This window comes from Urocampus carinirostris, chromosome 15, assembly GCF_059441175.1.
Source record: "Urocampus carinirostris isolate Australia breed hairy pipefish chromosome 15, RoL_Ucar_1.0, whole genome shotgun sequence".
NCBI classification, from domain to species: Eukaryota; Metazoa; Chordata; class Actinopteri; order Syngnathiformes; family Syngnathidae; genus Urocampus; species Urocampus carinirostris.
Window position 1 is genome coordinate 35,451,553 of NC_142363.1, and position 16,500 is coordinate 35,468,052.

At 41.7% G+C, this 16,500-nt stretch overlaps 1 protein-coding gene across 1 annotated transcript in view; it reads left to right on the top strand.

Annotated features, from left to right (window-relative positions):
* LOC148352239 (tyrosine-protein kinase fyna) overlaps window positions 1-16,500 on the top strand; it is a 48,500-nt gene that overhangs the window by 8,337 nt on the left and 23,663 nt on the right. The window contains exon 2 of the mRNA XM_088355180.1: window positions 6,182-6,441. Coding sequence (XP_088211306.1) covers window positions 6,192-6,441 — 250 coding nt within the window. The 5' untranslated portion in view covers window positions 6,182-6,191. The remainder of the gene's footprint in view (window positions 1-6,181; window positions 6,442-16,500) is intronic.

Below are 16,500 nucleotides of genomic sequence, written 5' to 3' on the forward strand. Positions count from 1 at the left end.
AAGCATCTGCTTCTTACGACCCCTTTTCGAACATATTATGTAATATTATTTTGTTGTTGAGTTATTGTTTTTGTTCTGTTTTTATTTTAATGTTCGAATAAAGTTTTCATTCATTCATTCAATTTTAATGTTTTGTTTTTAAATGTTGAAAATTGCTTGGATTTTGGGTACAGTGCTTGTAAATGCTTGGAATTGTTGCCACGTTTCCTGGCATTTTGACTCGATAGACCACGCCCGAAATGATGAAAGCTAAAAAGGTAGCCAGATCGAAAACGGCAAATAATCTTTTGTTTTATAAAACCCATAAATTGGAATTGAGTTAGTTGTATTTACTGTGAAAATAAATCAATAAAAAGATGAATAAATGCATCTGTGTAAAATATGTATAGATTCTAACTCTATTCTCGTAATTACTTAAAGATAATTATCAATACTTGATAGATTTTTATTGGCCATGAAGCCTATTAACTGGAATTTATTTATTTCAATTTCTAAAAAAAATAAAAAAACATATCATGTTATTATCATGTTGTTACTATGTTATTACCAGGTTATTGAAAAAAAAACAGGGTTAAAAAAGCTCAAGTACTAAAAAAATAATTGTATGATAAAATCACAATGACCCAGCACTGAGTAGCACCTTAACTGTCCATAATGGGCACCCTGATGCCCTCGGGCCCCACGTTGGAAACCCATTCTATAAATGGGCTTGTATGTTTTTAGGGCCCCTGGCGCTGTATGTGCTCTCATGACTTCATCAAATCTTTTGTCGCTATGAATTAATTTACGCTTCGGAATGATGACTCGCTAATTATGACTTTTTTTTTAGACGATCGTTATCGCCAAAATGGCCTCCGAGCAGATTTTGCTACACGGTCTCCCCTTCACAAAACAACAGACTCATATGGGTAGTAAAAATATTTTTGGGAGTAAAATGAAAGAATTGGGGCAGCACGGCGGCGCAGTGGTTAGCGCTTGTGCGGCACAGTTCATGTCATGGGAACCTGTCGTGGGTTCAAATCCAGCTCCAGACTTCCTGTGTGGAGTTTGTATGTTCTCCCCGTGCTTGCGTGGGTTTCCTCCGGGCACTCTGGTTTTCTCCCACATTCCAAAAACATGCATTTCAGGTGAATTGGCCGGTCCAAATTGTCCCTAGGTGTGAATGAGCGAGTGAGTTGTCTGTCCCCGTGTGCCCTGCGATTGGCTGGCAACCAGTTCAGGGTGTCCCCTGCCCACTGCCCGATGATTGCTGGGATGGGCTCCAGCACCCCCGCGACCCTAATGAGGATAAGCGGTACGGCTGATGAGATGAGATGAAAGAATTGAACATGTAGTAATCGCAAAGTGAAATCGCTCATTTCGTTAGGGAATGCAGACCAAACTCCGATACCTGAGATAAAAACAAAAAAAATTGATAAATAGTACATAATAAATACTATTCATGCGAAATACATGTGTATATTACTCAATATCATCATAAATAGATTGAAACGTCAAAGTAAAACATTTTATGTATCTATAGTGTGATGTAACTTGAGCTGCTACAGTTGAGTAGCAGGTGGATGCAGAGGGTGGGTAGTAGCCATGCAATTTAGCAAGGTGTAGCAATTCCTATGCCTTTATATGCTTCATGGACAAAAAAATCTATTTGAGTATTTCAAATTGTTTTAAAGCAATCGATTTAAGAGTTTATATTTCTAATTCTTTGACGTACAACAAATTCTTTTTGAAGTATCTATCTATCCAGCTATCTATCTAGACATCTATCTAGACATCTATCTATCTATCTAGACATCTATCTAGACATCTATCCATCTATCTATCTATCTATCTATCAATCTATCTAGACATCTATCTAGACATCTATCTATCCATATAGACATCTATCTATCTATCTATCTATCTATCTATTCAGACATCTATCTATCCAGACATCTAGTCATCTATCTAGACATATATCTATCTAGACATCTATCCGTCTATCTATCTAGACATCTAGACATATATATATCTATCCATCTCAATCTATCTATCTAGACATCTATCCATCTAGACATCTGTCTATCTAGACATCTGTCCATCTAGACATCGATCCATCTATCTATCTATCTATCTATCTATCTATCTATCTAGACATCTAGACATATATCTAGACATATAACTAGACATCTATCTAGACCTCTATCTATCTATCTATCTAGACATATATCTATCTAGACATCTATCTGTCTATCTAACTAGACACCTAGACATCTATCTATCCATCTATATCTATCTAGACATCTAGACATATATCTAGACGTATATCTAGACATATAACTAGACACCTATCTAGACCTCTATCTATCTATCTATCTAGACATATGTCTATCTAGACATCTATCTGTCTATCTAACTAGACATCTATCTATCCATCCATCTATATCTATCTATCTCAATCTATCTATCTAGACATCTATCCATCTAGACATCGATCTACCTATCTATTTATCTAGACATATATCTAGACATATATCTACACATATATCTAGACATCTAGACATATAACTAGACATCTATCTATACATACATATATCTATCTAGACATGTCAAGTCAAGTCAAGTCATTTTTATTTGTATAGCCCTAAATCACGAAGAGTCTCAAAGGGCTTCACAGATTGTTACACTATATTACACAAACTATTTTCAACCGACAAGAGGAGTAGGTTATTCGTATGCAATGGAGTAGAAGTGAGTTTTAAGTTTAGATTTAAACATTTCCACTGAGGTTGCAGATCGAATCTCAGGGGGAAGAGCATTCCACAGCACCGGTGCCCGGATGGAGAACGCTCTCGAACCAGCCGAAGACTTCTTTGCTCTCGGGATCATCAGAAGACCAGCACTCTCAGATCGTAGGCTTCGGACCGGGACATAGTGGCAGATCAGATCTGAAAGATAAGAGGGAGCAAGTCCATGTATGATTTTGTACAATACTAAGAGAACTTTGAAGTCACATCTTTGACTAACTGGGAGCCAATGCAGGTTAGCCATAATCGGTGTTATGTGATCGTACTTTTTTGTCCTAGTTAAAAGCCTCGCTGCGGCATTTTGTACTAGCTGAAGAGACTTGATTCTGGACTTCGGGAGACCGGAGAGTAGTGCATTGCAGTAATCGAGACGGGAGGTAACAAATGCATGAATTATTGTTTCCGCATCAGACTGAGACAGTATTGAACGGATTTTAGCAATGTTGCGAAGATGGAAGAAGGCAGTTCTAGTAATTTGCTTTACATGCATCTCAAAGGATAGATCAGGGTCAAATATGACACCTAAATTTTTAACTGAGTCACTCTGTGTGATGTGACATTTGTCAATGTTCACAGCAGTTTTTGCGAATAAGTCCCGGCATTTAGAAGGACCAATGACTAACATTTCGGTCTTTTCAGAGTTAAGACGCAAGAAATTGAGTGACATCCACTCTTTTATCTCAGTGAGACAGGCCTCCAAATTTCCACAGTTTAGTGTGGAAGATTCCTCCAACGGAAGATATAGTTGAGTGTCGTCTGCGTAGCAGTGGAAGCTGATATTGTACTTGCGAATAATATCACCTAATGGAAGCATGTAAATGTTGAAAAGTAGGGGGCCGAGCACTGAACCCTGCGGAACACCGCAGGTAACATTAAAGGGCTCAGATGTCGTTTCACCATATTTAACACAGTGCGTCCTATCTGAGAGGTAAGATTTGAACCACGAGAGGACGGCTCCTGAGAGACCAATCCATTTTTCCAACCGTTCTAGTAGGATATTGTGGCGCACTGTGTCAAAAGCAGCACTAAGATCCAGCAGCAGCAAAAGTGATGAAGCGCCAGAATCCATTGACATTAGGAGATCATTTGTTACCTTGATCAGAGCTGTCTCAGTAGAGTGGTTAGCCCTGAATCCAGATTGCATGGATTCAAAAAGGTTATTCTCCGATATGAAAGCATTCAGCTGCTGTGCCACTACTCTTTCGAGTACTTTAGAGAGGAAAGGTAGGTTTGACACAGGTCTGTAATTACTTAATATTTCTGGATCAAGGTTGGGTCGTTTCAGTGTGGGTTTAATAACGGCGGACTTAAAAGCTGCTGGAACTACACCTGAGGAGAGTGATGTATTTATAATATTTAGAACTGAAGGCCCAAGGACGCTAAAAAGACTTTTAATAAGTGAACCTGGGAGAGGGTCGAACTGGCAAGTCGTCGGTTTGGCCGCATTCACCACTTGTTTGAGATCATCAAGTGACAGTTCACTAAAACCGGCCATTTTCCCAGGGCAGCCACGCTGTCGTGCATCTGTAAATTTCAGTCCTTTAATACGTGTGGTACTAACAATATCTTTTGCAATTTCTTCCTGTATGCATTGAATCTTCTTAGTGAAGAAGACCATTAAGTCCTGAGCAGAGTGTGTCGAACTGTCTGCGATAGCCTGTTGCCTTGTAAGCGATGCTACAGTGTCAAAAAGGGCTTTGGGGTTGTTCTTTTGAGACGCAATCACCTTCGAAAGGTAGGCCGATTTAGCAGAGGCAAGGGCCGCTTTATACTTTAACAAGCTGTCACACCAGGTTTGATGGAAAACCTCAAGCTTGGTAGCGCGCCATTTTCTCTCCCATTTCCTGCATTCTTTTTTAAGGGCTCTAGTTTCATCAGTGAACCAAGGTGTGCGTCTTTTAGGACGTGATTTTAGTTTTATGGGCGCTATTGAATCCAGCACACTAGTCAGGGTGGTATTGAACTCATTCATGAGTGAGTCAATCGAGCCATTGTATTTAGGAAAGGACGCAACTGCTCCAGGAAGGAGTTCAAAGAGCTCAGAAACTGTGCCAGTGCTTATATTGCGTCCGCTAAATCCCTCAGCTTTATTAAGTCTACATTTAGTTAGCACCTCAAATGTCACTAAATAATGATCAGAGATAACAGTAGTACACGGTAGAACCATAATGTTTGAGGTTAAAACTCCTCGAGTCAGAATCAAGTCTAGCGTGTTCCCATTTTTATGGGTTGGCAAGTCAACCAGTTGAGTAAAACCAAATGCATCAATTAGAGAACTAAACGCAATAGTAAGTGAACTGTGTGGGGAGTTCATATGAATGTTAAAGTCTCCCATAATTATAATTTTGTCTGCATAGGTTACTAGTTCAGACAAAAGTTCAGCAAATTCGTCTAAGAAAGTTGTGTATGGCCCAGGTGCACGATAGATAGTTATTACATCAATTGACAATTGAGGGGACCGCATCACAAGAGCCTCAAACGTTTTGTAATTATTAGAGGTACGTGTATTAAATTTGAGCGATTTTTCAGAGATTAGCGCAACACCACCACCTCTTTTCAGCGTGCGTGCTATATGACTACTCTCGTAGTCTGGGGGAGAGGCATAATTTAGCGCTAAGTGCTCATCCGGGCGTAACCACGTTTCACAAAGACCCATACAGTTAAGTTTATAATCACGAATAATGTTATCAACAAGTAAAGCTTTTGGAGCAAGCGATCTAATATTTAACAGACCAAATTTCAGCTTTGCTGAATCATTTGACTTAGCTGAACTCTTTGTAGTCTTTGTCGAGATCTTCAAAAGCTCCCGGCGTTGTGGCCGCTCGTGAGCGCTGAGTTCAAAGCGTCGGTTGTCCGGCGAGGAATGAATGGTGGAATTAGTTACATCCTCGCGTCCATCCTCGCGTCCATCTTGCTGCTTGGACTTCACACGCTTCACACATCTACCTGCACGGCAACCACGCTTCTGTTTCCTTTCTTTACGGCGCCTTCTATCCGTCTATCTATCTAGACATCTATATCTATCTATCTCAATCTCTCTATCTAGACATCTATCCATCTAGACATCGATCTATCTATCTAGACATATATCTAGACATATATCTAGATATCTAGACATATAACTAGACATCTATCTATCTATCTATCTATCTATCTATCTATCTATCTATCTATCTATCTATCTATCTATCTATCTATCTATCTATCTATCTATCTATCTATCTATCTATCTATCTATCTATCGGAAATAGTTAAAGTCCCTGATAACTAGGTACTTTTACCATAGAGTAATTTGGTTACTAACTCAGTTACTTTTTGGAAGAAGTAGTGTGTAACTAAATTGAAAGTAACGTACCCAACACTGCTAATGAGGCGTACGTTCCCCCCTCCCGCAGAAGCTGAAGAATGGGCTGCGTCCAATGCAAGGATAAAGAGGCAGCCAAACTGGGCGAAGAGCGCGACCCCGGTCTCTCCCACCACCCGGGTTACCGATATGGGGCCGACCCGGCGCCCCAACACTACCCGCCCAATTTCGGGGTCACCACCATCCCCAACTACAACAACTTCCACGGCGGGGCCACGCAGGGGGTCACCGTCTTTGGAGGGGTGCACACCTCATCGCAGGCCGGGACGCTGCGCTCTCGAGGGGGAACAGGTGAGATTTTATTTGCAGGTAAAAAATGGTGCATCTGATAAAAATGACCCCGTTTATTCGCGTAAAAGAATTCACGTATTTGATTGGTCGAAAAACGCAGCTGACCACGATCGCTAAACGATGGGAATCGAACCCAGGTTGCTGCGGTCAGAGTGCCGAATTTTAACCAATTCACCCCCAGTAATATCGATGACATACAAAAAGATATTGGATTTTATCTCATCATCACACTACTTTCATTCATGGTACCAGAAACCAATGTTAGCGAATGGAGAAAACAGATAATCGTCCTGAAAGATAGAAATAGACACAAAAAAAGAATGCAAGGGGAAAAAACTCTGAAGGACATTAAGGACAGGTGTCAAACAGGCGGCCCGCGGGCCAGATCGGGCCCACCAATGGTTTAAATCCGGCCCGCAAGACAACAGTGAGAGAAGCGAAAGAGGAAAATGAGCTGTAGTTTTAAATATTTCCACCGGATGTCACCAAAGCCACACTTGCAAAACAATTGTGATAGTGTTTTTCCATTTCTTTTTTTTTTATTCCTCCCTCTTTTTAATGTCTCTTTTTAAACTTTTATGTTTGTATTTTCTCATAGTTTGTTTTCAATAATCTCAGGTTTTTACCACTTATCACTTACAATGTATCGTTTGAGTTAACAAAAAGTCAAATTTTCGACCAATATTTAATCAAAAATAAATACAATAGTTAAGATGACCATATGTGCTGTATAGAAAACAAATAATATCGCTGAAATGTGAATTTTTGTTGTCGAATAAGAAAAAAAAGCAAACATAATACGATGAGACCCAAAAATAAAATGCGGGAACATAAACTGGCTCTAACGAAACAAAACATAAAAGGCTGACAATGCAGGATATCCTGCAACACTATCTCCAACTCAACTAAACATGAAAGTAAGACACAGCAGGGTGTGTTGGAATACCAAGTATTTGTAACTGAACAGAATATGAAAGTAAGACACAAGGTATACTGGAACACCAGTTCTAACTAAACCAAAAATAAAGTAGCAAATCAGGATGTGTTAGAATACCAACCAGCGCTAATGAACAAAACATGAACAGAAGACACGGGATACGCACTCACACATAGATAAAACAAAAATATCAAGACTGAGCAACTATAAAATATAATGTTGGAAAACCGACTAGCTCTAACTGTACAAAACATGAAACAAAGACAACACAGGATATGTTCACTCATGGAATGATCATTCGAGAGAGTGCCACGACAGGAACATGAGATGTATTGCCGAAACATAAACAATATAAACCCGCTCTAACTGAACTAAACATGAAAGTAAGACAAGGCAGGACGTGTTGGAATACCAACTAGCTCTAATGAACAGAACATAAATGGAAGACACAGGATATATACTCACACGTAGAGTGAATAATAACGAGAATCTTGAGATTGTAAAACCCTGACATACATTCTTGGAACACCACCTAGCTCAAACTGAACGAAACATGAAAGTAGCAGGAAGAAGGCCATGTACTCACATGTGGATGAAACAATAACTGGAGCGTCGTGACGACAAGAACATAAAATGTTACAGTTGCACACTTACTAGCTCCAACTGAACTAAACATGAAAAGGACATTGCAGGATAAGTTAAGACACTAACCAGCTCCAACTGAACGAAACATGAAAGTAGGAGAAAGAAGGCCATCCACTCACATGCGGATGGAACAATAATTAAAGCGTCATGACTACAAGAACACAAAATGTTATATTGGCACACTCACTCGCTCTAACTGAACGAAACATGAAAGAGGACAATGCAGGATAAGTTAAGACACTAACTAGCTCCAATTGAACAAAACATGAAAGTAGGAGGAAGAAGGCCATCTACTCACATGCGGATGGAACAATAATTGAAGCGTCATGACTACAAGAACACAAAATGTTATATTGGCACACTCACTCGCTCTAACTGAACGAAACATGAAATAGGACAAGTTAAGACACTTACTAGTTTTAAGTGAACAGAACATGAAAAGAAGATGAAGCAGGCCATGTCCTCACACGTGGATAGAACAATAATGAGAATCCCAGGCCTACTAAACTTTGAAATTGAACCGACGTGCTATAACTGAACGAAACATGAAAGTAGGAGGAAAAAGGCCATCTAACTCACATGCGGATGGAACAATAATTGAAGCGTCATGACTACAAGAACACAAAATGTTATGTTGGCACACTCACTCGCTCTAACTGAACGAAACATGAAAGAGGACATTGTATGATAAGGTAAGACACTAACTAGCTCCAACTGAACAAAACATTAAAGTAGGAGGATGCAGGCCATCTAGTCACATGCGGATGGAACAATAATTGAAGCGTCATGACTACAAGAACACAAAATGTTATGTTGGCACACTCACTCGCTCTAACTGAACGAAACATGAAAGAGGACCTTGCAGGATAAGTTAAGACACTAACTAGTTTTAAGTGAACAAAACATGAAAGGAAGACAAAGCAGGCCATGTCCTTACACGTGGATAGACCAATAATGAGAATCCCAAGCCTACAAACTATTAAATTGAACCAACGTGCTATAACTGAACAAAACAAGAAAGTAAGACACACCTCCTCTCAGGCAGGGACGCCGCACTCTCGAGGAGGTAACAGGTGAACTTTTAAAGACGAAAAAAAAAATGGCAGCTGTTTGAAGTTAGCTAAGAGAAACAAAAACAGGAACGTTAGAATCTGCTAAATCGTGGGTTCGGTATCGAAGAGTAACATCGAAAAACTTTGGAAAATGACCCGTGTCGATGACTGTCATCGTCTCCTTCGTTTGATAAGCCAAATATAAATGCGACTTATACTCCAGTGCGACTCGTATGTTGTTTTTACCACCCCAATTCATTTTTAGCCTGGTGTTGAATACCATAGTTATATAACAATCAATCAGCTGCACCGCTTATCCTCAGTAGGGTCGCGGGGGTGCTCGAGCCCATCCCAGCAAAAATCGGGCAGTGGGCAGGGGACACCCTGAACTGGTTGCCAGCCAATCGCAGGGCACACGGGGACAGACAACTCACTCGCTCAGCCACACCTATGGACAATTTGGACCGGCCAATTCACCTACAATCTAGTTATATAACATTTTTATATATTTTAATATATTCTGCAATTAGAAGTTGAGTAAAAAACAAAAAGAGTATCGTTTTATTTAGGTCACGGTTGCCATGGCGCCCAATTGGCCCCGCCTGTGTGGCGCCAGCTGCGGCTTGTTGACAGATTGGCTTCCCTTCTGTTTGAGCTCAGTGCTCTCACTCACCCTTTCTCGGTCCGTCAACGAACCTCTGCACCTGCAGACTAGTTTGTCCTGTTTCATTTCGATATCCAGTCACGGTTGCCATGGCGCCCAAGTGGCCCCGGTTGCCATGGCGCCCAAGCGGCCCCGCCCGTGTGGCGCCAGCTGCGGCTTGTTGACAGATTGGCTTACCCTTCTATTTGAGCTCAGTGCTCTGACTCACCCTTTGTCGGTCCGTCAACGAACCTCTGCACCTGCAGACTAGTTTGTCCTGTTTCATTTCGATATCCAGTCACGGTTGCCATGGCGCCCAAGTGGCCCCGGTTTCCATGGCGCCCAAGCGGCCCCGCCCGTGTGGCGCCAGCTGCGGCTTGTTGACAGATTGGCTTCCCTTCTGTTTGAGCTCAGTGCTCTCACTCACCCTTTCTCGGTCCGTCAACGAACCTCTGCACCTGCAGACTAGTTTGTCCTGTTTCATTTCGATATCCAGTTTCGATATCAATCCTGTCTGTCCCGTCCTGTCCGGTATCGACCCCATCTGCCCGATATCTCCTCACGCAATTGGTATCGATCTCGTCAGCCTCTGGCTTCCTATCTTTCCACGCTAGACCGCTGCCTAACATGCATGACTGCCTCATTTCCCGTAAAATAAAGCTTGTGTGAGATCGTCACGCGTTTGGGTCCTGATCCTGTTCCGGTTTTTGACAATTCATTTGAATTAAGATATTTTTTTCCGCATTAAAAAAACAGAGCTTAATAAAACGAATTATTTTGTAAGTATAGTTCCTATTTTAATGAATATTCCATTATTTTAATACATAGATAATGTATATTTTATTTTACACAAGTATATATCGTATAGTATATATATATACTGTATATATATATTTATAAATAAAGATTTAGTTTCAAAAATCTTCTAAAAAGGAATAAGTGAAAAATAAATGATAAAAAAATATGACTGTTAATTTAATTTTATACTTCTAACTGGAAAAAAAGCAAACATGAAACAAAAATAAAATGCAGAGTTCATAAAATTATAGTTAAATAAAATAAAATGAAAAAAAAAAAAAAAGCAAATTTCGTTTTTGAGTATCCAGACTGCACAAAAATATTCGAAAGTAGCACTTAAGTCTGTAGAAGCAAAAAAAAAAAGAAACTGATATTTTTCCATAAAGCTAAAGAAAGCAAACCATAAAGTAGGCAGGAAGTGCAGGACCGGAAATGGAAGGAAAGTCTGACACGCGCTGACCAAAATGGTGGCCCTGCTTTGCTATTTATACATGCTCCCCGAACCACTTCCTTTTAGCAAAGAAAAACCGCAAGCCCCAATTCTTGGTGTTAGCAAAGCGCTACTTAGAGCCAGGGTTGGGTAGGCTTACTTGAACTGGATTACCTCTTTTTCTTCCTCCTGTTCACTCTCTCTTTCTCTCTCACTCTCTCACTCTTTCTTTTTTTCTCGGTCTTGCTCTCTTTCTATTTTCTCTCTCTAATTTACACTTTGATTCTATTTCTTTCTATTTTTCTCTTTCTTTCTCACTCTCTTTCCCTTTTTTGACCTCTCTCTCTCTCTCTCTCTCCCACCTCACTTTTTCTCTTTTCTCCTTCTGACTCTTTTCCTTTCTGTCGTTTCACTTCTCTTACTCTTTTTATCTTTCTCTTTTCTTTCTCTATATTCATTTCCGCCTTCTTCTCCATTCATATCTCTATTCTGTTCTCTCTTTTTCTCTCACTCTTACTCTGTCTCCCTTGTTCTCCCTATCTGTTTACCGCTCTCTCTTTCCCTCCCTCTCTTCCTCTCTCTTTTTCTCTTTTCTCTATTTCTTTCTCACGCTCTAACTCTTTCTTTTGCTCTGTCTTGCTCTCTTTCTATTTTCTCTCTCTAATTGTCACTTTAATTCTCTTTTTCTCTATTTTTCTTGTCTCTTTTCTCCTTCTGACTCTTTTTCTTTCTGTCGTTTCACTTCTCTTATTCTTTTAATCTTTCTTTTTTTTCCCTATATTCATTTCCCCCTTCTTCTCCATTTATCTATATTCTGCTGTCTCTTTTTCTCTCTCTACTACTCGGTCTCCCTTGTTCTCCCTATCAATTGTGGCATTATTTCTCCACTTCACTTCTGTATTTATTCCTCCCTCTTTTTATTTCTCCTGTTCACTCTCTCTTTTCTCTATTTCTCTCTCACTCTCCAATTCTTTCTCTTTCTATTTCCTCTCTCTGTAACCTATGCTGTAATTGTCTTTCTTTCTTTCTATTTTTCTCTTTCTTTCTCACCCTCTTTCTTTCCCTTTTTCGACCTCTCTCTCTCTCTCTTTCTCTCTCACCTCACATTGTCTCTTTTTCTCCTGCAAACTCTTTTTCTTTCTGTCGTTTCACTTCTCTTATTCTTTTAATCTTCCTTTTTTTTCACTTTCTTTTTCTCTCTCTATTCATTTCCCCCTTCTTCTCCCTTCATATCTCTATTCTGCTCTCTCTTTTTCTCTCACTGTTACTCTTTCTCCCTATCTGTTTATTACTCTTTCCTTTTCATCCTCTTTCTTTCCCTTTTTCGACCTCTCTCTCTCTCTCTCTCTCTCTCTCTCTCACCTCACTTTGTCTCTTTTTCTCCTGCAAACTCTTTTTCTTTCTGTCGTTTCACTTCTCTTATTCTTTTAATCTTCCTCTTGTTTCACTTTCTTTTTCTCTCTATATTCATTTCCCCCTTCTCCGTTCATATCTCTATTCTGCTCTCTTTTTTTCTCTCACTGTTCCTCTATCTCCCTTGTTCTCCCTATCTGTTTATCGCTCTCTCTTTCCCTCCCTCTCTTTTTCTCTCTCTTTCTCTTAAATTTACTAGTCCGGCCCCCGTGAGATTTTCTTATAGCCTTTGTGGCCCCCAGCTAAAACCAGTTTGACGCCCCTGGTTTAGAGTTTGGATTTTGTCGACCCGCTCTGAAATTTTGATTTCAAAAGGCATTCAAAAACTCTTCAAAATCTTGAACTTGCCTTAAGCTGTCGGAATCCTGTATTTAGTTTCGCCGCCGTGAATAGAATCAGCCAGGCAGCGCCGGACGGACGCTAATGGGAAATAGCGTGACCCAAATCATCGGCCCGGCTCCGTCAAGCGAGAACTGGAACCAGTACAGAGACAGGACCGTCAGAGACGGTTTCAAAATGTTATCGGTCTAAATCACGGGTGTCAAAGAGGCGGACCGCGGGCCAGATCAGGCCCGCCAATGGTTTAAATCCGGCCCGCAAGACAACAGTGAGAGAAGCGCAAGAGGAAAATGAGCTGTCGTTTTAAATATGTCACCAAAGCCAGTTAACACTTGCAAAACAATTGTGGCATTATTTCTCCACTTCACTTCTGTAATTATTTCTCCATCTTTTTCTTTCTCATGTTCACTCTCTCTTTCTCTCTCTTTTTCTCTTTTCTCTATTTCTCTCTCACTCTCCAACTCTGTCTCTTTCTATTTCCTCTCTATGTAACTTATGCTGTAATTGTCTTTCTTTCTTTCTTTCTTTCTTTCTATTTTTCTCTTTCTTTCTCACCCTCTCTTTCCTTTTTTCGACCTCTCTCTCTCCCTCTCTCTCACACTTCACTTTGTCTCTTTTTCTCCTGCTGACTCTTTTTCTTTCTGTCGTTTCACTTCTCTTATTCTTTTTATCTTTCTCTTTCTTTTTCTCTCTCTATTCATTTCCTCCTTCTCCTTTCATATCTATTTATTTTTCTCTGTCTTGCTCTCTTTCTATTTTCTCTCTCTAATTGACACTTTAATTCTCTTTCTTTCTATTTTTCTCTTTCTTTCTCACCCTCTTTCTTTCCCTTTTTTGACCTCTCTCTCTCTCTCTCTCCCCCTCTCTCTCACACCTCACTTTGTCTCTTTTTCTCCTGCAGACTCTTTTTCTTTCTGTCGTTTCAATTCTCTTATTCTTTTTTATCTTTCTTTTTCTCTCTATATTCATTTCCCCCTTCACCATTCATATCTATTCTGGTCTCTCTTTTTCTCTCACTGTTACTCTGTCTCCCTTGTTCTCCTGTTTATCGCTCTCTCTTTCCCTCCCTCTCTTTCTCTCTCTTTTTCTCCCTCTCTCTTTCTCTTAAACTTACTAGTCCGGCCCCCGTGAGAGTTTTTTATAGCATTTGTGGCCCCCAGCTAAAACGAGTTTGACAGTCCTGCTCTAACCGAACAAAACATGAAAGAGCACAATGTTGGAGCAGTCACCAGCGCTAACTGAACAAAACATGAAAGCACAAAATTGGAACGCAGCCCTGGCGTGGGATCAAAGGAAGTCATAATGCTAACGATCTAGGCTACTGTGTAATTTAAAGAAGTAAACGAGATAAAAGAGGAGGAAGGGGGGGGGGGTGTTGACTTTTGAAACATATGTATAGCATATGTGTTTTTTACGAGTCTGGGGAAACGGTTCCTCGGGTTCTGCTCGTATAATATCGCGACCAATTTGGGAGTTTTTGTTGCTGCTGAAAATGATTGCCAGCTTTCAAGAACTACCTAGTAAATCATTTTAACTCCTGTATTCATTCTAGGATAATACACACTGGTGTATTACGCACACCTCTAAATGTAGTAGAATCATTAGATATTAGATTTAAGGGTCAGGACCGGAACGGAGACAGGACCCACTTGCGTTTCGTTTCTCTCCGTTTTATTGGGTAGAACGGAAAGGATTGCACACACGATCCGGTGGTCGCTCGGAATGCGGAAGCGGCACTTCCGTGGCCAGCGGTGTCAGGAACGGAAAAAAACGGGTCAGTAGCCAGGAGAGGAGAGAGCAAAAAACGTGGTCGGGATCGGCAACGAGTCGAAAGCCAGGAGAGGAGAGTAGACGTGGTCAAGATCAAAAAACGGGTCAGTTGCCAGGACAGGAGAGAGCAAAAAACGTGGTCGGGATCGGCAACGAGTCGAAAGCCAGGAGAGGAGAGTAGACGTGGTCAAGATCAAAAAACAGGTCAGTTGCCGGGACAGGAGAGAGCAAAAAACGTGGTCGGTATCGGTAACGAGTCGAAAGCCAGGAGAGGAGAGTAGACGTGGTCAAGATCAAAAAACGGGTCAGTTGCCATGACAGGAGAGAGCAAAAAACGTGGTCGGTATCGGTAACGAGTCGAAAGCCAGGAGAGGAGAGTAGACGTGGTCAAGATCAAAAAACGGGTCAGTTGCCATGACAGGAGAGAGCAAAAAACATGGTTGGGATCGGCAACGAGTCGAAAGCCAGGAGAGGAGAGTAGACGTGGTCAAGATCAAAAAACGGGTCAGTTGCCGGGACAGGAGAGAGCAAAAAACGTGGTCGGGATCGGCAACGAGTCGAAAGCCAGGAGAGGAGAGTAGACGTGGTCAAGATCAAAAAACGGGTCAGTTGCCAGGACAGGAGAGAGCAAAAAACGTGGTCGGGATCGGCAACGAGTCGAAAGCCAGGAGAGAAGAGTAGACGTGGTCAAGATCAAAAAAACGGGTCAGTTGCCGGGACAGGAGAGAGCAAAAAACGTGGTCGGGATCGGCAACGAGTCGAAAGCCAGGAGAGAAGAGTAGACGTGGTCAAGATCAAAAAAACGGGTCAGTTGCCGGGACAGGAGAGAGCAAAAAACGTGGTCGGTATCGGTAACGAGTCGAAAGCCAGGAGAGGAGAGTAGACGTGGTCAAGATCAAAAAACGGGTCAGTTGCCAGGACAGGAGAGAGCAAAAAACGTGGTCGGTATCGGCAACGAGTCGAAAGCCAGGAGAGGAGAGTAGACGTGGTCAAGATCAAAAAACGGGTCAGTTGCCGGGACAGGAGAGAGCAAAAAACGTGGTCGGTATCGGTAACGAGTCGAAAGCCAGGAGAGGAGAGTAGACGTGGTCAAGATCAAAAAACGGGTCAGTTGCCATGACAGGAGAGAGCAAAAAACATGGTTGGGATCGGCAACGAGTCGAAAGCCAGGAGAGGAGAGTAGACGTGGTCAAGATCAAAAAACGGGTCAGTTGCCGGGACAGGAGAGAGCAAAAAACGTGGTCGGTATCGGTAACGAGTCGAAAGCCAGGAGAGGAGAGTAGACGTGGTCAAGATCAAAAAACGGGTCAGTTGCCAGGACAGGAGAGAGCAAAAAACATGGTTGGGATCGGCAACGAGTCGAAAGCCAGGAGAGGAGAGTAGACGTGGTCAAGATCAAAAAACGGGTCAGTTGCCGGGACAGGAGAGAGCAAAAAACGTGGTCGGGATCGGCAACGAGTCGAAAGCCAGGAGAGGAGAGTAGACGTGGTCAAGATCAAAAAACGGGTCAGTTGCCAGGACAGGAGAGAGCAAAAAACGTGGTCGGGATCGGCAACGAGTCGAAAGCCAGGAGAGGAGAGTAGACGTGGTCAAGATCAAAAAACGGGTCAGTTGCCAGGACAGGAGAGAGCAAAAAACGTGGTCGGGATCGGCAACGAGTCGAAAGCCAGGAGAGAAGAGTAGACGTGGTCAAGATCAAAAAAACGGGTCAGTTGCCGGGACAGGAGAGAGCAAAAAACGTGGTCGGTATCGGTAACGAGTCGAAAGCCAGGAGAGGAGAGTAGACGTGGTCAAGATCAAAAAACGGGTCAGTTGCCATGACAGGAGAGAGCAAAAAACGTGGTCGGTATCGGTAACGAGTCGAAAGCCAGGAGAGGAGAGTAGACGTGGTCAAGATCAAAAAACGGGTCAGTTGCCATGACAGGAGAGAGCAAAAAACATGGTTGGGATCGGCAACGAGTCGAAAGCCAGGAGAGGAGAGTAGACGTGGTCAAGATCAAAAAACGGGTCAGTTGCCGGGACAGGAGAGAGC